This window comes from Sus scrofa, chromosome 6 (genome assembly GCF_054392235.1).
Source record: "Sus scrofa isolate SSC_HxYL_T2T_F1_AM1 chromosome 6, Sscrofa_HxYL_maternal_Yorkshire_Landrace_v2.0, whole genome shotgun sequence".
Lineage (NCBI taxonomy): Eukaryota > Metazoa > Chordata > Mammalia > Artiodactyla > Suidae > Sus > Sus scrofa.
The window spans coordinates 154,888,940-154,912,640 of record NC_139388.1 but is presented as its reverse complement, the minus strand read 5'-3'; the positions used below and the strand labels follow the sequence as shown (position 1 = coordinate 154,912,640).

Genomic DNA, 23,701 nt, shown 5'->3' with positions numbered 1-23,701 from the left:
TATTCGAAAAGATCTGGAGACGATATTACGACAGATGCTGGAAGGGAAGGTCGTTTTTGGGTTTAGAGATATCGCAGAGTAGGAAGCACTGGTGTCTTCTTCAGAGGGTCAGGGAAAGCTTTGAGGAAGCCCTTGAGCTGACTCTGGTGGTAAAGAGTTGGATCAGTGGCAGTGGGACAGGGAAAGCATTCCTGGCAGATGGAATGGTTTGTAGGGTGTGCTGAAGCATGCTGAAGCCTTTCACAGTCCCTGAACCTCAGGAGTTCTGGATTGTTGGGACAACGTGTGGGGCAAATGGAGGTGGGCAGTGGTACACGGGGGACGAGCAAGGGGAGATGAGACTAAACTGCGGATCTGGAAGAATTTCTCTACCAAAGAGTTAGGACTTTATCCTGAAGGCAGTGAGTGTCACCAAAGTGAAGCAAAGGAGGAATTCTGAACCCATTTTTGTCTTTAAAATCATTGCTTTATTTCTGTAGAAAATAGACTGATGAGGGTAAGCTTGGAAATAGACCTTTTTCGAGACTGAAGCTGTTGAGTAGGGAAGAAATAATGAGAGGCTGAACCAAGGCTGTGGCAGCAGAAATGGAGAGAGGATCAGATAGAAGAGATAGAAGATGAAATTGAGGTGCCTTCGAGTTTCCGAAGTGGCTCAGCGGTTAACGAACCTGACTAGCATCCATGAGGACACTGGTTCAATCCTTAGCCTCGCTCAGTGGGTTAAGGATCCGGCGTTGCCGTGAGCTGTGGTGTAGGTCACAGACGTGGCTCAGATCCCGCTTTGCGGTGGCTCTGGCATAGGCCCAGTGGTGACTACAGCTCTGATTCGACGCCTAGCCTGGGAACCTCCATATGCCGCAGGTGTGGCCCTGCAAAAACAAAAAGCCAAAACAAAACAAACAAAAAAAGGAGGTGCCTTAGTTAGCAACTTTGTGAAGGGGCAAAGGAAAAGAAGTTAAGGCTCATGTATGGTCGTACCACTTAGGGGTTATGGGAGGAGTGGAGTCTGTCAGCTTGGCTTTCCCCCAATGTTGAAACATCCTGTGTTTATAATAACTATCAAACATTAGTTATCACCTCAAGAGACCTCAAAAATGCACTTATATGCACTTTTCTTCAGGCACTTTTATTCACCTGTGAGAGCAGTTAAGGTTGGTTCTCTCTGGATTTCATAGCTAAGTAGTGAGAAGAATTCAGGTCAGATCTCCTGTCTTCCTGTGCAGTATTCTGGTGAAAGTCGGCCGTGCTTAATTGATTGTAAGAGTTTTTAGGAGCTGTAGGGAACAATTTCATAAATGGTAGAGTTAAAGTAAACATATGGGATACTGTTAGGACATGTACAAGAATATATGGCTTTTGAATAAATAGGAAAAAACATCTTTCAGAAGAGGAGAAAAGCTTACATACTAAAAGATGATATTTTTTGGGTTCTGTGGTTGGCATTGAGTGCCCTCTATTGGCTGTTTAGAGGATAAAGAATAAACAACATCTTTATTCTTGAAAACAGTGTTCCTTGCATTGTTTTTTTTTTTTTTAACCAAAACAAGAAAAATTAGATTTTAAAATTATGTTAAAAGATGATTAAAACTGATGAGGAATTGGAAAAAATCTGGATAGGGTCCAGGAGTTGTGTAGAGGTCTTAAGAAATATCTCTAATAACATTTTGTTTGTTTTAACGTGGATATGCTATTATAGACTGTATTTTCAGCTAAGAGACTTTTCTGATGAGAAGCAGCCTGAATGAGGCTGGTTTTTAAGCATGTTTTTTGCAGTAGCTGCCCTAGTAGCTCTTTTTCCATAAAGTGGCTGCTACGGGCCTTACCATGTAATGACCATGAAAGGAAACGACCATTACTCACTCAGTAGAGCAACTCCATGCAGCTACGTGAGAAATCACACAGTCAGAAACGTCACCGTGGAAAATGAAGTAGTGATTATCCATAATGGGGTATCTTCAGCAGTGGGAGGTTTGTCTTTTTTTTTTTTAAGTGACAAAGAAGTTGCTCTTGAGTTTTCTCCTCCAGGAAAAGGGGTGGTAGATTAGATTTAGTGTTTAGAAGAAGTAGAGACCCCAGCCTGAATAAATTTTAGTAAGCGAGCACACCCCGTACTACTTTGCAGTCTAAAGAAGATTACATTTTGTACAACTAACTGCTCACCATGACTTTTCTATAATAAAGGAAATCTATTAGTCTATCTTCTATTTCTATTTTTTCCTGGTTAATCTTCCTTTGAAATGTTTCTAATTATCATTTCAACTGGCTGCATTTTGTAAACCAATTCACCTCTTTATTCAGGTTAAAAACAGTACTTTTTGATTAGGTGTTAAATGAAGCTGTGGAGATGGCTCACACCAACCCAGTGAAATCATTTATTTGCTTTTGGTATATTTTACTGGGGCAGTTTTCTCTAAGAAAGTTTAGTAATTATTAATACGAAGTAACACTGACTGCTTTCTGTGCATTTCATGAGGGGAATCAGCTATTATGTAGTTTCCCTTCCCCCCTAATAAAAAAGCCTTCCATCAAAAACTGACATCCTAAATGAAGGACATAATTGTACAGCTTATTTATTAGTGTGTCAGACTTAAAATGTAATGGTTTCATATTTCAGAATGAAAAAGTGTGTTGTGATTCATGGTTGCTGGTGACAAAATAGACAGCTCTTTTATATGACTGCAGTGATTGCCTGCTGATACACCACTGTACTTTTTTTTCTTTTTGGTTCCTTCCTATTCTTTTCCTATGCAATAGCTCCCTCTACTTGAAAATATTGGTGTAATTATAGTTTAACACTATGTACTTTATTAATGAGTTCCCATGACTATTTTTACTTTCAATCCTCTTTATAAATATGTGATATTATAACAACAGGGCATGTTAGAAATTCACCAAGAATCTCTTGACCTGGTTATGCACAAGCAAGATTAGTTAAGGAAAGTGAAATTGATTGTTTGAAGGCATTTTTCAGGGAATTAGTTCTGTAGCCTTTGTTGAGTTAGATATAGTATATTTGGTTAAAATTTCATGCAGTAATGAAAATGAGCCTTGATGTCTGTACACAGAGATATAGAAAACTGCATTAGAAAACTTGAAAAAAAAAAAAAAAAAAAGCAAAACCCAGCCACTTCAAACAGATATAGCCTGGAACTTGCCAAAGTCTCACTTTACTAATTCCAAATTATAATTCTGATGCAAAACTTAATAGTTTCTACTTTCTCAGGAAGGGTTTAATAGAGACTAGCAGTAGTAAAATCTTATGTTACTACGTCTTGCCTTTATGGAATAGTGTGTGAGTAATGAAACAGTAGGAGCAAAATAGACAAACCAAAGCAAACGATGTTATGAGTGAGATCTGTTGTTCTCTCCACTGTAAAGTTTGGGGTTCAGTAATAGTATCATATACCCGCACCATTAGGATGAATTAAGGGATTCTACTCAACCATAGGATTTTCATGTGAATATGTCTTTCCCACTCATAACTCTTCATTTCCAATTTCTTCTGAACTGTTATGATGTAGAGAAAGTGAAAGAGGCACGGTAGTCAAGAAAAGGGCTTAGGAGCCAGACTGAGTTTGGATCCTGGTTCTGCCACTCACCAGCTGGGTGATCTTGGCAATTTTCCTTAACTTTTTGACCTTCAGTTTCCTCATCTGTAAAATACAGACAATAAATCTACCCACATCCTGGAGTTTATTGTAAGGATTAGTTGAATTACTGATTATCAACCACTTACAACAAAGCCTGACACACAGTGTTTGTTGAATAAAGTAAAAAATAACAGTGGGGTTATAAGTTTTTATTAGCCATATCTATTTATAGAGTTTCAATGTTTTCTTCTGTGCTTAATGAAAAAAAATATAGGGTCCTCCCAGTTGATGAGAGAGACTTGCACATTGGGTTTTGTACAAGGTTCCTAGTCGGATTCTTTTTTTTTGTTTTTTTGTTTTTGTTTTTGTTTTTGTTTTTGTCTTTTTAGGGCCACACCCACAGCATGTGGAGGTTTGCAGGCTAGGGGTCCAATCAGAGCTGTAGCTGCCGGCCTACACCACAGCCACAGCAAGGCCAGATCCAAGCTGTGTCTGCTACCTGCACCACAGCTCACGGCAGTGCTGGATCCTTAACCCACTGAGTGAGGCCAGGGATTGAACCCTCAACTTCATGGTTCCTAGTTGTATTCATTACTGCTGTGCCACAACGGGAACTCTGGGTTTTGTTCATGGATTCATATTCATTTTCTCTGGATTGGGGTAGTTCTCACCTAGGGAAACCTATATATACCATGTCAAAATTTCAGGGTTTTTTGGTTTGTTTTGTCTTTTGTCCTTTTAGGGCCACACCTGTGGCATATGGAGGTTCCCAGGCTAGAGGTCTAATCAGAACTCTTGCTGCCTGCCTACACTACAGCCACAGCCATGCCAGATCCAAGCCGTGTCTGCGATCTACACCACAGCTCACGGCAATGCCAGATCCTTAACCCACTGAGCAAAGCCAGGGATCAAACTCATAACCTCACGGTTCCTAGTTGCATTTGTTTCCACTGGGCCACGATGGGAACTCCTGTTTGTTTTTTTTTTGAAGGGCTGCACTCGAGGCATGTGAAAGTTCCCAGGCTAGGGTTCAAATTAGAGCTGCAGCTGCTAGCCTACACCACAGCCACAGCCACGCAGGATCCAAGCTGTGTCTGCAACCTACACCACAACTCATGGCAACCCCAGATCCTTAATGCAGTAATCGAGGCCAGGGATCAAACCTGTGTCCCTATGGATCCTAGTTGGATTCATTACTGCTGAGCTGCAATGGGAACTCACCAGGTTATGTTATTTTTAAACATACTTTTTTTTTTTTTTTTTTTATTTTCCCACTGTACAGCAAGGGGGTCAGGTTATCCTTACATGTATACATTGCAATTACAGTTTTTCCCCCACCCTTTCTTCGGTTGCGACATGAGTATCTAGACATAGTTCTCAATGCTATTCAGCAGGATCTCCTTGTAAATCTATTCTAAGTTGTGTCTGATAAGCCCAAGCTCCCAATCCCTCCCACTCCCTCCCCCTCCCATCAGGCAGCCACAATTCTCTTCTCCAAGTCCATGATTTTCTTTTCTGAGATGTTCATTTGTGCTGGATATTAGATTCCAGTTATAAGTGATATCGTACGGTATTTGTCTTTGTCTTTCTGGCTCATTTCACTCAGGATGAGATTCTCTAGTTCCATCCATGTTGCTGCAAATGGCATTATAAACATACTTTTTAAATACAGTGGAGTATGCCATCGTTGACATGTCTGTTTTGAACTTAAGTGATTTCGCAAGAAGATTTTATACTCCCCATATACTTATTGTCCAAGAGCAGTAATTAGATGGGCTTGTCTTTGGTCCATACTATGATTCTGCTTGAGGATGTCACGGAGTCTTTCCCAACTCCCCAGACCTCTTGTCCAACAAAATAACAGTCATCAAAAGTTTAAAAAAGAAATTCATATGTATTAAGCACTCAGACATGCAATTGAAATTGTTAAGGTTATGACTTTACCCTGATACACGCTGATATTTGCATAGGTGTACAGAGTGATATTTTAATAGATCTTGTCTTTGTGTGGATGTATAGAGTGATATTTTAATAGATTATGTCCTGGAAGAGTATCACCAGGATGCTGGGCATATAAATAGATAAGTCATGAGTCAGACATACCTTTTTCTATTGCATTTTGCAGATACTGCATTTTTTTTTTCTTTTCAAATTGAAAGTTTGTGGCAACCCTATGTTGTCAGGTGATGGTTAGCATTTTTTAGTAATAAAGTATTTTTTTCACTAAGGTATGACCTTCCTTTTTCAGACATAATGCTATTGTACACTTTATAAACTATAGTATAGTATAAACGTAACTTATATGCCCCGGGAAAACCAGAAACCTTGTGTGACTTGCTTTACTGTGATGCTCGCTTTATTGCAGTGGTCTGGAACCCACGTTATCTCTGAGGGATACCGGTACACCTACCTGTCTTAAGGCTCTGTGTTTGTTTTCAGGGAACTGACTTATCTTTCTTTTCTGGTTGATCCCTAGGACCCCTTAGATCCCACAAGATCAGTGATTGTGATTCGCTCCCTGGTACCAGATGGTGTGGCAGAAAGAGGTGGAGAACTTTTACCTGGAGACCGCCTGGTCTCAGTCAATGAATACTGTTTGGACAATACCACCCTTGCTGAAGCTGTAGAAGTGCTGAAGGCTGTGCCACCAGGCACTGTACGCCTTGGCATCTGTAAGCCTTTGGTGGTAAGTGTTGAATTTTATTAATATAGGATAATACTGTAATGGTTAATTACAGTTTTTTTTTTGTTTTTTTTTTTTTTTTAAATGGCTACACCTGTGGCATATTGAAGTTCCTGGGGCAGGAGTGGAATCAAAGCTGCAGCTGAGGCCTGTGCCACAGCCCACAGCCACCAGATCCGAGCTGCATCTGTGACTTTCACTGCAGCTTGCATCACTGCCAGATCCTTAACCCACTGAGCGAGGCCAGGGATCAAGCCCACGTCCTCACAGAGACAACATTGGGTCCTTAACCCACTGAGCCACAGTGAGAAGTCCTTGTGCAAGTTTCTTAATGTTCAGAAAAAACGTCTACCTCGCAGCGTTTTGAGGATTAGAGATGATGTTAAGAGCTTAGCACATTACAACATCAGTGCTAGCTGCCAACATTACGGATCTTACTGCTACTACTTCTACCTTCATGCTTTTAGCACAGACTTCTACATTCTCATTATATATATCCCCTATGATATAAATTAAGTCTGTTTATGTGTTTTAACTGTCATTTGGGCATGATGTCGAGATGGCATGATAAGTTGAAATCTAGTTAACCATATCATTTTAACCATATGGCAAAGAGATTTTAATATATTTTTCTGACCATCAAAGTGCCTTGTAACAACTCTGATGTGGTCAAGCTCTCCTGAAGTCACCTTGTTGCTTAATCACATGTACTAGATCAGTTAACTGTTTCTGACTGAAAGCTGCATTAGCTATGGTGCTGTTGAGGTTCCCCTTGTAAAAAATACTTGATAATTCTCAAGCGGCACGAAAGTATTTTTGAGTGCTTACTGAATGTCAGTCGGTATTTTAAGCTCTTAACTCACACTAATTCAATCATCACAGAAACTTTAAGAGGAGGCAGTCCTCTTCTTACTGTCATTACAGATGAGTTAGTCACAACACAGAGTTAAGTCAGTTGTCCAAGGTGATATAACTAGTAAGGGGCAGAGTTGGAATAGAAAGTCAGCTTCAGACCCTGTGCTCTTAGCCACAATGCTGTGTGTTCTTATTTTAATTTATTGTCACTAGTTGTTTGGTTTTATGCAGCATGTTTTAAATAGCATGGTTGTGGTGGAGTGCTGGACTGGATTTCAAGAAATCTGGGCTCTATTTTAACTTTGCTACAAGTTAGCCCAGTGGGTCTCAAATTCAAAGATATGTGATAGACATAAAAATTGCTGTGGAGTGGTTCCTGGGTAGCTGAGTGGGTTAGGGGTCTGGTGTTCTTACTACAGTGGCTTGGGTCTAGTCCCTGGCCCAGAAACTTCCACTTGCCATGGATGTGGCCAGAATCACCATGAAGATGGTTAAAATGCAGCTTCCGGGAGTTCCCGTCGTGGCGCAGTGGTTAACGAATCCGACTAGGAACCATGAGGTTGTGGGTTCGGTCCCTGCCCTTGCTCAGTGGGTTAACGATCCGGCGTTGCCGTGAGCTGTGGTGTAGGTTGCAGACGCGGCTCGGATCCCGCGTTGCTGTGGCTCTGGCGTAGGCCGGTGGCTACAGCTCCGATTCAACCCCTACCCTGGGAACCTCCATATGCTGTGGGAGCGGCCCAAGAAATAGCAACAACAACAACAACAACAACAACAAAAAAAAAATGCAGTTTCCCAGATCCTACTCTCAGAGATTCTGATCTAGTGGTTGCCATGTGCTGTTCAGGAGTCTACCTCTTTAGTGAGTCACCGCTTCAGTTCTGATGCAGATTCTTGTGCTTTGAGAAACACTGTACCAGTTGTTTGATCGTAGGTACATCAGTTTTCTTTTCTGAACCTACTTTTTCACTGCTTCAGTTCTGATGTAGATTCTTGTGCTTTGAGAAACACTGTACCAGTTGTTTGATCGTAGGTACATCAGTTTTCTTTTCTGAACCTACTTTTGCATTTCTGAAAAGACTGAGCAAGTTGAGCAAATTCCTAAGATCTTTCTTAACTTTAAAATTCTTTTATTCCATGCAACAGATTAGCATACCACAAGTGTTCAAATAGATAGATGTGTAGGTAGATAACTGTCTGCATAGATATAGTTAGATGTGTTCATATATAGATAAAGACAGATTCATGTATTGCATATAGTACTTTTGCCTTGGGGAACCCCACATGATCTTCATGCATTACTTTATTATTCTTCATCTATTACACATTAAAATGACTGTATGTTATACTCACCAGATACTTTAAACATTTCAAAATGGAATATAGCACATAGCTATGTTCTTGACTTTATGTTCATATTTAGTGTGTGTGTGTGTGTGGGTGGGGGGGCATCCCAATATATACCAGGAGATGCCCATTTGATTTTTGGAAAAATTGAGAAGCGGAAAACTTGGTGTTTTTACGGGGACCTCATCTTCTTTATTTTGGATTGTGGCAAGCACTTTGGTTCAGATTTCCCCTGATGACTATTTGCCTCTTTATTTGGGTTGCTAGAAGAAATCCCATCGCATACAGTGTGACTTTACTTTGAAACAGTTTAAGGAAGTCTCAGGAAGTGTGAAAAAACCACAAAAACCAGAACTTAGTACTAACTGGGTGTGGATGCCTGCGCTATTCTGGGGAGAGGTGGAGATGCAGAAACTTCTGGACCTCGGAGCTTTACTCTGGGAGGATTTTTGAATGTGATAATTGTGAGATGGACCTTTGCCCAGGCCTCCCTCAGCAAGTAAAGGCTGCTGGAATACTGGGGTGTGGGAGGCCAGGAAAGGAATGAGAGGAAGGTCACTTTCAAGACTTAAAAATTCTTAGTGGAATTGCCACTGAGTTGTTCCTTCTATAACACCTGGTTTCTTTTAGCAGAACAGTCTAAATCGATCTCTGCTGAGGTCTGTCTGCCTGTCTCTCTCTCTTTTATGGTCCAATGGGTGGCCACTTATCTATCACCTAATGTTTGCTGAATATTTATTTAGTCCTCAAAGGAACCAGGAATAGAGTGTAAAGAAGAGTCAGGTTGGAGCAGAAAGACTATGAATAGAAAACAGGAGAACAAAATTATTTTTTATTGTCTTATATAGATATGTACTATTTATATATTATAGATATTATATAATCTTGTATTACAATCTTGTAGTCTTATATACATATATATTACATGTGTATTTTTATAAGCACAAATGCGACTTTTTCTTTTCTCAACTCACCTCAAATATTCCACATACAAAATATGAATGAACTGACCTTAAAAACTGTATTGTATCTTCAGAACTAACAGGACAGAGCTGGCAATGGAGTTCTTGAGCAGATGGCTGTGGGTTTTTGCTTAGTTCTGTGATTTGCAAAGCTATGTATCTTTGGGCCAGTTATTTCCCTCACCAGCTCCCGCTTGGGATCACATAGCATGCTGGTGGAAGTCCCAGGATCTAGAGCCAGACAGCCGGGACTCAAATTCTGGGTGTATAACTGTATAACTGGCTAGTTATGTAACATTGAGCAAATTTTTGTGCATCTTTTACTCATTCTGTAAAATGTAGTTCATAAGAGCACCTACCTTTTTTTTTTTTTTTTTTTTTTTTTGTCTTTTTGCCATTTCTTGGGCCGCTCCTGCGGCATATGGAGGTTCCCAGGCTAGGGGCTGAATCGGAGCTGTAGCCACCGAGCTGCATCTGCAACCTACACCACAGCTCACGGCAACGCCAGATCCTTAACCCACTGAGCGAGGCCAGGGATCGAACCTGCAACCTCATGGTTCCTAGTCAGATTCGTTACCTCTGAGCCACGACAGAAACTCCAAGAGCACCTACTTCTTAGAGTATATATAAATAAATGAATTGCTACATTTTAAGTGCAAAAACCTGTGCCTGTGAGACATATATATATATATATGTATGTGTATATATATATATATATTTGCTGTTGTTTTTATGTGAATATAAATTCATGACCTAATGGGATTGCTGTAAAGATTGAGATGAAGCACGTAAAATTTACCATAGATGGTGATAAATAGCTAGGACTTGATAAATAGCAGTTGTGTTATTACCGGCAACTGATACTGAGCTGGTGAGCCTCGGGATTGTCCCTCTTCTGATGGAGAGTGACTATAATGTACTTTTGTTAAATATTTCCAGTATCAACCGTATAAACTTAGGCATTTCTTAATATTAAGGAAAGTGATTTTTTTCTTTAAGGAATACGTGAAAAAAGTAAAAGCCTTGAGAAGCTTTGACCTGCCTATGCCTTTTAAAATTATTATTAAATAAAATTTGGTCTAATAAAACAATTTACATAACTTTTATTGCATACTTGCTTTTAGTGTAAAGATGAGAATTAATCTGAAAGGCGTTTGAAAGTAAGATATTTTCTTGATTATGAAAATGCTTCTTTACTTGGAGTTTCCTTTTGACTCAGTTGAAATAAGGATCCAGCATTGTTACTGCTGTAATTCAGGTCACAGCTGTGGCATGGGTTTCATTCCTGGCCCAGGAACTTCTGCATCAGGCGCAGTCAACACCCCCCCCCCAAAAAAAAAACCCACTACTTTGGTTGCTAAGTGTGGGGGCTGGGAGTGGGTAAAATGGGTGAAAGTGATCAAAAGATACAAATCATTCTGTTGTACACTTAAAACTAATATAATATTGTATGTTGATTAGAACTCAGTAAAAAAAAGTTTCATGGTTGACAAAAACATTTCTTCAATCATGCTAAAAAATTAAAAATTAAAAGTGCTTCTATTTTCAGGAAGAAAAAGAGGAAGAAAGTAATATTTTATATTCAAACAATAATGAAGACAAGACTGAAACTTCAGGAACAATTCATGATCTAAATTCATCTTTAATACTTGAAGCACCCAAGGTACATCTATTTATTTTTCCATTTAAACAGCTGCTTTTTTTTTTTGGTCTTTTGTCTTTTTAGGACTGCACTCCTGGCACATGGAGATTCCCAGCCTAGGGGTCAAATTGGAGCTGTAGCCCCCACAGCCACAGCAACTCGGGATCCGAACCATGTCTGCGACCTACACAGCAACACCAGGTCCTTAACCCACTGAGCAAGGCCAAGGGTCAAACCCGCGTCCTCATGGATACTAGTTGGGTTCGTTAACCTCTGAGCCACAACGGGAACTCCAACCATTGCTATTTTAAAGAAGACAAAAGCTTGTTCTCCCTCCCTTGGCTAAATAGATACAAATTAAATAATCCTTCTATCTTTATTAATTTTTTTTAAACTAAAATTTTTTCTCATATCACATTGACATCAGCCAGGTGTGTAAGACATTTTCAAAGAACAAACAAACATACCTGATTTTATGTCACTAATATATTCTGAAAATTTGGAGGGTAGAACATATTTTTGCGAATAGACCTGCATTTAAAATGCTGTAGAATAAGAGCTGAACAGAAGAGCTTCTTATTGAATACTTTTTAAGCAAAAAGTTATTTAGACAAACCTTACTTTATGCTTTAATATTAGAAAGGAAACTTTTCCTTTTTTATTCTTAAAATGAATTGTGTTTATTTTGCTCTTTGCAGTTAGAGTATGGTTTTGCTTTACTTGATAACAACTGTCTTTTGATATTCTTTGCACAGTTTGTTGACAGTGTCTAAAGCCGATATTTAGTCCTGTAATGTACATTTTATCTCTCTCTCTCCTCTCTCTCTCTCTCTCTATGTGTGTGTGTGTGTGTGTATTTTTTTTTTTTTTTTTTTGCTACGGCATGTGGAAGTTCCAAGACCATGAATCAAACCCATGCCATAGCAGCAGCCTAAGTCACAACACTGGATCCTTAAACTACTTGGCTGCCAGGGAACGCCCCGTTATCTTTTTTCAGTTTAGACATTTTTTTTGTTATAATTTCATAACTATGTGACAGGTTATATCCTCTAAGTGCTGCTTTTAATTTTTTTTGAAATAACTAGGTTGCAGTATTTGGTATACTGTACTAGTTTAAAAGCTTCACTACAGTAATGTTTAGCTGCAAATGAGGAAGCAATGGGAAGAAGTAGATTCATTTCAGGAATTTACATTTATTGATATGTAGTGAATAGCACTTAAAATAGGAAATGTCATTGATTCCTTAGAAGGAATTGGGCCTCACTGCTCAGCACCCTAAAGTTTCTAGATTTGGGAAAGGCTTTCCAGTCCCAACAAAAAAGATGGACATCAGGAGCCTTGGAGTTCAGTCAAGGCGCAGCAGATTTCAAGTGTTACCTAAGAACGCCACAAAGTTTCTGCTCACGTGTGACTATCTAGCTTCAGTTTTATGTACTTGATCTTCTGAGTAGTGAAGTATGAATTTTTTATAATGATTTTTATTTTTTCCATTGTAATTGGTTTACAGTGTTGAACAAAATTCCTATTTCTGACTGAGAATTTTCAGGTGGTTAATGAATAATGAACCTATTAAACCAGTCAGTCACCTTGCCAAAGGCGTATTTGCTTCCTATTTTGCTGTTTGTTTCTTTCTGAGGTTGAGGGTTGTGTGGTAGTAAGCTTGTGTTTCTCCTCATTTGTAGTGGAGAGCTGTTTAGGTCAACTGTGCATTGGCACATAATACCCCTTGCTGCAGTTATGTCAGGGGTTAATTTCCTAGTTAATGTATAGAGTGCAGCTTTAAGACAGGCATAGTTTAAGATTTTCTGCATTTTTTTTTTTTTTTTTAACAGGGCTTTAGAGATGAGCCTTATTTTAAAGAAGAACTTGTGGATGAGCCATTTCTAGATTTGGGAAAGGCTTTCCAGTCCCAACAAAAAGAGATAGACACCAGCAAGGAGGCCTGGGAAATGCACGAATTTATGGCTCCCAGAATGCAGGAAATGGGCGAAGAAAGAGAAATGCTTGTCGATGAAGAATATGAGCTGTATCAAGACCACCTTCAGTCCATGGAGTCGTATCCTTCACCGCACATTCAGGAGGCCGCTCCTGTTCCATCCATGAAGGAACTTCACTTTGGTGCACAGTGGTTCTGTGATCATGAACTGCCTGAGCCTCAGGAAGCAAGATCTGTGATGAGCGTGTATTCCCAGGAGATGCAGCAGTGTGGCTATAGCGCTGAAAACACGGTATGGGGTTAGAATACATCTTCCATCTTGTCCTTGACTCCTTCCCTCCCTAGCTCTGTGCATGAGTCATGTAACTTTCAAACAGATGAACAAACTTTAATGGATCTTTTCTTCATCAATCATTTTTTCCCCCAACATGTACCATGCCATGTGTTGCTTTAAGTAAAAGCTCATCATTTCTGTATTACATAACTTCTAGTTGGAGTCAGTACCTGCAATTGCCTTGCTTTTATGTTTTTTTTTTTTTTTTTAATTTTGCTTATTTAGTGATATTTTTCTCCTAATAACCCATTTCAGGGAAGAGTTCTTTGGCCATTTGTGACTTTTTTTTAATTCCCTCAGGAAGATTTATATTTCTTGCATAGTGTATTTTGTCAGGGAAAATCAAGGCAAAATGATTAAAGATATATTACTGTTTCTGTCTTGCTTATCCACACTGTTCTCTGCATTATATATGATACTAAAGAGAAAGTCACTGAACTCTAGAAAAATATCTTTATTTTTTTTTTCTTTCCCTTTACATTTGTGATACTGTCTATTGACAACTTGGCAGGGAGGCAGTATATTTTAATAGGTTTGCCCTTACCATTAAATGACAGATAAACATTTATTTTTAATAAAATTAGAGTTGGCTAGGCAGCAAATGGAATCTTTCCTTAGAGATTTTTCTTAATGTTTTATTTTTGCTTTTTTATTTCCTGCCCCCAGTTAACTTCCAGACAAATGGAACCTATTGTGTGGGTATGTGGCAGTGCGTTCAGATACAGCCTGGTGTCCTCCTTACTGAGGTGGCAGCTTCCCTGCAGCCATGTGCAAAGTGGCCTTCTTAGCTCTCTCACAGGGCAGGTGTAGAGCTGGTGTTTTTCTTGCCTCTCCCAGACCTTCCTCCCTTTTTCCTTCCTGCAAGTGCTTGTGAGTCCCTCTGCTATGCAAGACACTGTATTTCTGTGTTTAAGGAATCCCAGAGGATTCCCCATGATGACAAGACTCTGGGCAGTCGACCAGAGAACAGATGTTTGGGGATTCTGTGAATAACGTGGGAAGAGGTGACAGAGGATCACCTGGTGTGTTGCCACTGACACTGGTTCTCTCTGTCTTTGCCAGATCCACTTTTATGTCTGTGAGTGCTTGACCTCAAACAGAATATTCAGCTATATGGAACAAATTAGTGATCACGGATTGGTGAATATTCATAAACATTCCCCTATTGGGGCTGTTTTCTTCTATAAAAAGTTTTTTACCCCAGTATAAGGCAACCTGAAATATAGGTCCATTTTACTAAGTAAACATTTAGGGATATAGATGAAATAGTCAAATACCCATTCACAATATTTACTCTATAAATTTAGTTAAGCATTCATATTTTAAAGCCTGTAAAATATTAATTTTTACCTGGTTTCACATTTAATGATGGAATTTTATTCCAATTTTTTCAATGCATATTTAATGCCAGAATCTACATTATTACTAGGATTACTTTTTGATCTTTTAACACTGTTTTTCAACTGTGCCATCTTCATTTCCATCTAGGTTGAGAGACGGTAATTTTTGAATCCATACCGTCAGTCAAAATTTTACTCTGATCTCAAGTATCATTTGCATAACATTAGGTTTTTAAAAAATTCCCCTGTAAGTTTATATTGATGATTTACACAATGTAACCACTTTATTGTTTATTCAAATGCTCTTAAAAATTTTTGATTAATGACATCGAATGCTCACAGTTTGAAGGACATGCATCCTGATTACTAATTCACTAACTAGGTTAGTAACTAGAAAGCTAGGTTAAATTTCCTGGCTTTCTGTCTGTGAAGTAACTTGTATAGGTTCCCTAAACTGGCCTTGATTAAGATTGTTTCAGCCCTGATGTGTCTTGCCTAAATAGTATTTTATTTTCTTTAGATAATTACATATTCTTGATTTGGTCATTAACTCTTTTCCTCCCTTTCCACACCCCCCAAGGATGCCAGTGTTGGGGAGGGAAAGAAAACCTCTTTCCTCTACCCTCCTGGGTTCCTCTGGGTGCGGCCCTGGAAATGAAACTGACGAAAGACAGATTAACAGAAGAAAAACAGTTTATTAACACCTGCAGCATGCATACACACCGAAGAAACTCTGTGATGAGTCACTCAAAGGAGGGGTTAGAACTTGGGCTTATATAGCATCTTAACAAAGAACAGTACCTTTATAGAAAAATGGCAAGACAAAGAACAAGAGATTTAGGCTTCTAGGCACAGCATACTGTGGGAAGGTAAATATGTAGGGGGAATTGATGGACGATAAGTTCGTTTTGGTAAGATTTGTCACGTACATTTCTTCTAGTGCCGTCTCTGAGCGAAAATAGATCTAGAGTCATCTCTGTTGATTGAGAATCAAGGGAAAATAAGGAGCTTTTCTGAGTCTGCTCTTTTTCTTCAGCACAAAAAAATCCTTATGCCAAAGTGGCATGGTTCTGGGTTGAATATTCTGATCTCCTCTAACCTTTGTATCCACATATCAGGATGGGCTTGGATATATATTTTTATTGTATTTTATTTTTAGGGCTGCACCCACGGCCTATGGAAGTTCCCAAGGTTAGGGGTGGAATTGGAGCTGTAGATGCTGGACTACCCCACAGCCATAGCAACGTGGGATTTGAGCCACGTCTGTGACCTACACCACAGCTCACAGCAATGCCAGATCCTTAATCCACTGAGTGAGGCCAGGGATCAAACCCAAGTCCTCATGGATACTAGTTAGGTTCTTAACTCACTGAGCCACAAGGGAACTCCAGGCTTGGATCTTTATTTGCCTTTCTTTCTTGATGGTGGACCCCAGGATGATGCTTTATTACCTTATACTGTAAGCTCTGTGTAGGTTTTAAAAACATAGTCAAATGCCTTACAAATATGTAATTCCCATTACTCTTCTATTTGAAGGGTGCCCTCCAGAAAGGTGGAGAACTTTATCACTTCTGTCTTCAGTGTGATGTTGAAGGGCAAAAGATATAGCTGTATCTGTGGAGTGCAAAGAGTAGCCAACTACTTACAAGTTTATCTTTCTCAACCACCTTCTTAACTCCATTTTATTGAAGGGTGAAACCATCAAGGTTTATGGATCTGGTTCTTTATTTTTAGTTGTGGTAAAATATACATTACATAAACTTGACCATTTATAGGCTTACAGTTGCCGTGACGTTAGTACATTCGCATTATTGTACAGCCATTACCACCATCCATCTCCAGAACTTTTTCACGTTCCCAAATTGAAACTGTACCCACTAAACAGTTACTGCTCCTTGTTCCCTTCCCTCATCCTTTGGCAGCCAACCATAATTCTGCTTTCTGCCTAAGAATTTGACCACCCCTAGTACCTCATATAAGGGGAATCATACAGGAGTTATCCTTGAGAGTCTGGCTTATTTCACTTAGCATGAGGTCTTAAGCTTTATGCATGTAGCATGTGTGGGCATTTTCTCCCTTTTTGAGGCCGAATAACATTCCATTGAATGTATATAGCACATTTTGTGTACTCATTTATCAGCTGAGGGCCATTTGGGTGTTTCTATCTTTGGCTTTCGTGAACAGTGCTGCTGTGGATATTGGTATGCAAATATCTATTCAATAACCAAATTTTGGGTGGTATGCACCCAGAGGTGAAACTGTGGGATCATATGGTAATTCTGTTTAATTCACTGAGGAACCACCATGCTGTTTTCCGTAGCAGCTCTATCATTTTACATTCCTATCAGCAATGTACATATTTTCTAATTTTTCTACATGCTCACCAACATTTGTTTTCTGTTTTTTTTGTTTGTTTGTCTTTTTAGGGCTGCACCTGCAGCATATGGAGGTTCCCAGGCTAGGGATGGGATCGGAGCTGTAGCTGCTGGCCTACGCCACAGACACAGCAATGCCAGATCCGAGCTGCATCTGTGACCTACACCACAGCTCATGGTAATGCCAGATCCATAACCCACTGAGTGAGGCTGAGTCAGATTTGTTTCCGCTGAGCCATGATGGGAACTCCTGTTTTCTGTTTTTTAAATAGGTATAAAATAGTAGCTTGCTGTGGTTTTGATTTTTGTTTCTCCATTAGTCATGTTGAGCAAGTTTTCATGTGCTTATTGGCCATCTTCAAATATTCTTTGGAGAAATGTCTGAGTCTTTTGCTGTTTTTAAAAAAGATCTAATTCTTTTTGCCCGAGGACTATTTGCCTGAGAATAATTTTATGTTCTTATTTTCTTCTCTATTTAGGAAAAAAATGAATTGATTTTTCTAAAGACCTAAACTTTCATACCCACTGTATTGAAATCTCAGATTCAAGTAATCAATTCTTATTCCTCAGTTATATAATTGCTATAAACTTTTTTTAAAAAGTCTGAACAATTCAAAAATTGTTTGTAATTTTGTTTTTAAGTACCCAGTGGCTGCCATCTCCTCCTTACTCCCTTCTGTAAGTTCTTTTTGCTTATTTTATTCTAGGCAACTAAGTGGTCAGTGGTCATCTCCTGTTTCACTTCTGTTTAGTATTCGAGTTGAGTTCTGTGTGCTGTAGGCTCCATTATGGATCTGATACAGTTATATACTCAGTTATATTCATAACCTGTTTGGTAACATCTAGCAGTATTTGGTATATCAGTTTAGGAGAGGTCCTTTTCCTACCATGGAAGTATGACTGGTATAACCATAAAGAAACATGGACTGCTGAAAAAAAATGTAATTTGTACTTTTGCTATGATGAACCAAAATTTCCAGCAGTAGAGAATAATATATTGTTATTCACCTTAAATGAAATAATGTATCCTCCTATGGTGGCCATGATGTTGTCATTTAATTTCATGCATATAAAAGTTTTGTGTTAATCTCAAAGTAAAATACATCAGTGAAAACTGTATGTTCTGGAAGATTGTAACTTTGGAAAGCCATAAAAAATGTGTAGAAGAGGAAGACAAGGAAAGCATAAGAAGTATTGATGGTGCTTATCTGTAGTTTTTCAGTTTAGGGAACAGGTTGTTCACTAGGCAGATAAAAGTGCCAGGGAGGAAGGAGGTTCATAGCAAAGGCTTAAAACCATGAAAATTGACCAGGTGTTTCTGGATCAGCAATGAAGCTATTTAAGTTGTGGTCCAGCATAATCCAGGACTTAGTGTACCAAACCATCGACCTTGCTTGACCTGATAAATCTTTTTCTCCTCCACCTTGGTGGAATGTTTATTTAAATCCACTTATTAATGTTTCTAAAAGAAATTTTTTTTTTGTTGTTAAAAAAATCCAGTGCTTGGAAAAGACAGGTTTTACTAGCCTGAACCCTTTCAGGTTTTAAGTTACTGGCACTCGTTACTGCTTAGCACAGCATAAACCGTTACTAGAGAAGGCCTGTTTGCCGGGCCAGTTTTCCACCGGCATTAGGATCTGAGCTGAACAATATATGGTGTTCCACACTGTCATAAAAGTGCTGCTAATGCGTTTCTGTTCTTCTTCCTCTCAAGATGAAAGAAAATGTTGGCATTGATTCCCTACCCTCCATGTCGTCAACGGAAGGAAACAGTCCACGAGGCAGATTTGATGATCTGGAAAATCTTAATTCATTAACAAAAAGCAGTCTGGATTTAGGTTTGTGATTTTCATTTTTCATAAGCACAAATGACATTATCTTGCAATCTTTTAAGTTTTATTTGTTTAAATGATAAATTTTACTGTCAAATCTTCATTCATTACAATGTTTTGAATTGAAATCTGGTTAATTAATCTGCTTCAGAATATCTGGAAAAATAATGTAACTCATAGTTCAACAACTTAGAACTTTCAGATCCTGTTTTCTGAAAAGGCTGCATTTTCCCCGTCTCATTTTGCTTTTTATTAGCTGTATGTATTAAAACGAAAACTAGTGCCTTATGCTGAATCTGAAATAAGTCTCTGCTAATATATATTAAAATCTCTGATGCTATTAAGTGATACTGTTAGCTCATTGAATGGGGTTGTTAAATATTAATAAAGAGAGACATATTTTAAACATTTATGAAACATTTTTATAGCCATATATTACAGTCAATTTTGGTACATTAATAACTTATTTCCATTAAAGAATCCTAAAAGTATAGTGCTTCTCCTTGCCTTGTCCCATATTGATTCTTATATATTTTTGAAAACTTGATTTTAAAAAATAATCTTTCCTTATCTGGCACTGCAATATTGAATGTCATTGAATTTTAAGATCCCTAGTGAGACTGGTAAGTTCTTTCATAGCATTGGGATTTATAGAGCTATTGTTCAGGATTTATGCTGTCCTTCACCTGTTTTCACCCCTTGTATAAGAAAAGTCTCACTATGTAGGCAGTTCTCATGTTGTATGGTAATATGTTAGGAGGGATAGAGATAGCTATAGAAAGTTATGTAGCAGTTTCATGTGAATTCAACATTCTGTCAAGTGAAATCTAGCAAATAGTATTCTTAATGTGGTTGAAGATGGAAGGCATCTATAAGATCATAATAATTGCCAGTTTCCTGCGGGTCAAAATATATCATTAATTAATTAAAAAAGAAAATGAGTGGGGAGGGAGAAATTATGAGTTTGGAACTAGCATGTATACACTACTATATATAAAATAGATAACCAAGGAGGACGAACTGCATAGCACAAGGAACTATATTCAATATCTAGTAATAATCGATAACAGAAAAGGATCTGAAAAAATATGTATATTAATATATAATTTATATACATATAAACTGGATCACTTTGCCATATACATGAAACTAATAAAACATTGTAAATCAACTATACTCCAAGATAAAGTAAAAATTAAGTAAACTAGGATAGTTAATTTTGAATATGTAAGAGTAAATGAGTCAGTTTTTCATAACGTATAAAACTGATTGTGACTAGGAGAAAAATGGGACTTTTTTCCACGAGAATTCTCATGGTATACTGCTTTTTAAAAATTATTATTATTCACCACATTTCTGTAGTCCTCTGCCTGTTAGATACTTGGAGAAAATTTTTGGCAAAAATGAAGGAATAAATGAATTAATGGTCCATATCTGTTTGATTACCACTGGTACTTCATAGCAGTATCACCATTGTTTTGGAATAGAGAATTCTACTCTGGAGGGCTTACCTGTGCATTGTAAGATGCTTAACAGTCTCCCTGCCTCCTAACCCTAGATTCAGTAGTATTCCTACTCTCAGCTGTGACAGTTATGATCAAAGTCAAAGGAAGATGTGATATATATACGCAATGAAATACTACTCAGCCATAAAAAAGAACGAAATAATGCCATTTGCAGCAACATGGATGGAGCTGGAGACTCTCATGCTGAGTGAAGTAAGTCAGAGAGAGAAAGACAAATACCAGATGATATCACTTATATCTGGAATCTAATATACAGCACAAATGAACCTTTCCACAGAAAAGAAACTCATGGACATGGAGAATAGACTTGTGGTTGCCAAGAGGAAGGGGTGGGAGTGGAACAGATTGGGAGTTTGGGGTTAACAGATGCGGACTATTGCCTTTGGAATGGATTAGTGATGAGATCCTGCTGTGTAGCACTGGGAACTATATCTAGTCACTTATGATCCACATCTTTTCTTCTTTCTCTTACAGGGATACCTATTGTTGGATTAGGGCCCCCTTCAGTAATCCCAGATGGTCTCATCTCAAGATACTTAATTTAATTACACCTCTGAAGACCTTTTATTTCCATCTAAGGTCTCATTTATAGGTCCTGTGGCAGGATACATATTTTAGGTGTGCCATCATTCAACACACTGTACTGCATTAATATTATATTTGGCAAGGCCCAGGGTAATTATTTTTGGAGATTATAGTTTTAGTAATTAATCTGTACTTGTATACTTTAGGCCCGTCCTCATTAGAAAAGTGTTCATAACCTCATGCTTTTCAGAAAAATTGAGAGCCACCAGAATGCCATGTGGCAGGTGTGAGTACTTGGATTAGAGCTAACTGTGGGTGGACTGAGAAATTGTTGATACAGAGTCACTGTAGCTTCAGTTCCAGGTCCTTCTGTACTGAGCTGTTAGCCTGCTGTGTTATCTAGCAAGCTGCCTCCTTCTCCAAGCCACTCCTCTTTCTCAGCTGTAAAATGAAGGACTTGGGCTAAGTATTCTGTAAAGCCTCTTTCAAATCTGTAGCCCTTTGACCACTCTATTAGTAACAGATAATTTTAGATTTATCTTTGAGCAACTAGATTAACGATTATTTTTGAGCCCCTATGCGTAAAAGGCTATTCTTGACCCTGTACCTAATCTATTTTTTTAATGATTTAAAATTTTTCCACTATAGCTGGTTTACAGTGTTCTGTAACAATTTTTTACTATACAACAAAGTGACCCAGTCACACATAATATATACATTTTTTTTCTCACATTGTCATGCTCCGTCACAAGTGACTAGATATAGTTCCCAGTGTTACACAGCAGGACCTCATTGCTTATCCATTCCAGAGGCAATAGTTTGCATCTATCAACCCCAAATTCCCAATCCATCCCACTCCCTACCCCTCCCCTGTGGCAACCACAAGTCTATTCTCCAAGTCCATGAGTTTCTTTTCTGTGGAAAGGTTCATTTGTGCAATATATTAGATTCCAGATATAAGTGATATCATACGGTATTTGTCTTTCTCTTTCGGACTGACTTCACTTAGTATGAGAGTCTCCAGCTCCATCCATGTTGCTGCAAATGGCATTATTTTGTTCTTTTTTATGGCTGAGCAGTATTCCACTGTGTATATATACCATATCTTCTTTTTTAAATTTTTATATAATGATTTTTATTTTTTCCATTGTAGCTGGTTTACAGTGTTCTGTCAATTTTCTACTGTACAGCATAGTGACCCACTTACACATACATGTATACATTCTTTTTTCTCACATTATTATGCACCGTCATAAGTGACCAGACATAGTTCCCAGTGCTACACAGCAGGATCTCATCGCTAATCCATTCCAAAGACAATAGTCTGCATCTGTTAACCCCAAGCTCCCAATCTGTTCCACTCCCTCCCCCTTCCCCTTGGCAACCACAAGTCTGTTCTCCATGTCCATGAGTTTCTTTTCTGTGGAAAGGTTCATTTGTGCTGTATATTAGATTCCAGATATAAGTGATATCATCTGGTATTTGTCTTTCTCTCTCTGACTTACTTCACTCAGCATGAGAGTCTCCAGCTCCATCCATGTTGCTGCAAATGGCATTATTTCGTTCTTTTTTATGGCTGAGTAGTATTCCATTGTGTATATATACCACATCTTCCCAATCCAATCATCTGTCGATGGACACGAGTTGTTTCCATGTCTTGGCTAGTGTGAATAGAACTGCAGTGAACATGTGGGTGCATGTGTCTTTTTATGGAAACTTTTTCCAGATATATGCCCAAGAGTGGGATTGTTGGGTCATATGGTAGTTCTATATTTAGTTTTCTGAGGTACCTCCATAGTGTTTTCCATTAGTGGTTGTATCAATTTACATTCCCACCAACAGTGTGGGAAGGTTCCCTTTTCTCCACACCCTCTCCAGCATTTGTGGACCACCCTGAATGTGCCTGATTTCACCTAAAATGAGGTCTCCTCAAAGAACCTGTGCTCTTCATGGGCTGTGAAACTAGCACATGTAAAGCATGTAAGATAAATTCCAAGTAGCTAGTACATTCAGTGTGAAGAGATTTCATTCAGAAAGTAGTTCTGTCTTTGGCTGGCCCTGCCTGGAATGGGCCTCCAATGAACCTGGATGAATTTCTGTCCTTGCACCTGCGCAGCAGGCACACTCACACATTTGCATGCCCGGCTCTTACCATGAGCCTCTGATGGTCAAGGCTTATATCTGATTATGTTACCAGAGTGGGTGCTCAAAAAATATTTCTTGTTGGACCTAGAAATTACCATACTAATTGAAGTGAGTCAGACAGTGAAGGACGAATATCGTATGAGCTCACTCATATGTGGAATCTAATAAAAAATGATACAAAGAAACATGAAACAGAAACAGACTCAAAAGAATTTGAAACCAAATTTATGGTTACCAAAGGGGAAACGTGGGGCAGGGGAGGGATAAATTAGGGTGTTGGGATTAAAATATACATGCTACTATATGTAAGTTTTAAGCCATCTGCTTCAACCTGTGAAACCCAGTGCTCTAGTTCACTGGGCTGCTGTTTACCAGCATAGCTGGATGGGAACTAGCTCTGCAAACAGAGCCAGTCCTCTGTTCTTTAAACTCTGGTTTTTGGCCATTCCTGCCAGGATCTCCATCCCTCCCCTGGTCCCTTCTCAGGGGGGCATAGGTGACGCTAGAGTGGTGGAGCACTCATGTAGATTTGACTGCAGGCAGGGATGTAGGCCCAGCAGATGGGGGTGGAGTGTGCCTGGGGCTGAGGGATAGGCGCCTGAAACTGATGCT

General features: G+C 38.8%; 1 protein-coding gene across 6 annotated transcripts in view; it reads left to right on the top strand.

Moving 5' to 3' along the window:
* PATJ (PATJ crumbs cell polarity complex component) overlaps positions 1–23,701 on the top strand; it is a 356,992-nt gene that overhangs the window by 103,637 nt on the left and 229,654 nt on the right. For all 6 annotated transcript variants that reach the window (XM_021096561.2, XM_021096558.2, XM_021096560.2 and 3 more), the window contains exons 18-21: positions 6,067–6,276; positions 10,984–11,097; positions 12,909–13,304; positions 18,776–18,899. In XM_021096561.2, the coding sequence (XP_020952220.2) occupies positions 6,067–6,276; positions 10,984–11,097; positions 12,909–13,304; positions 18,776–18,899 (844 nt within the window). The remainder of the gene's footprint in view (positions 1–6,066; positions 6,277–10,983; positions 11,098–12,908; positions 13,305–18,775; positions 18,900–23,701) is intronic.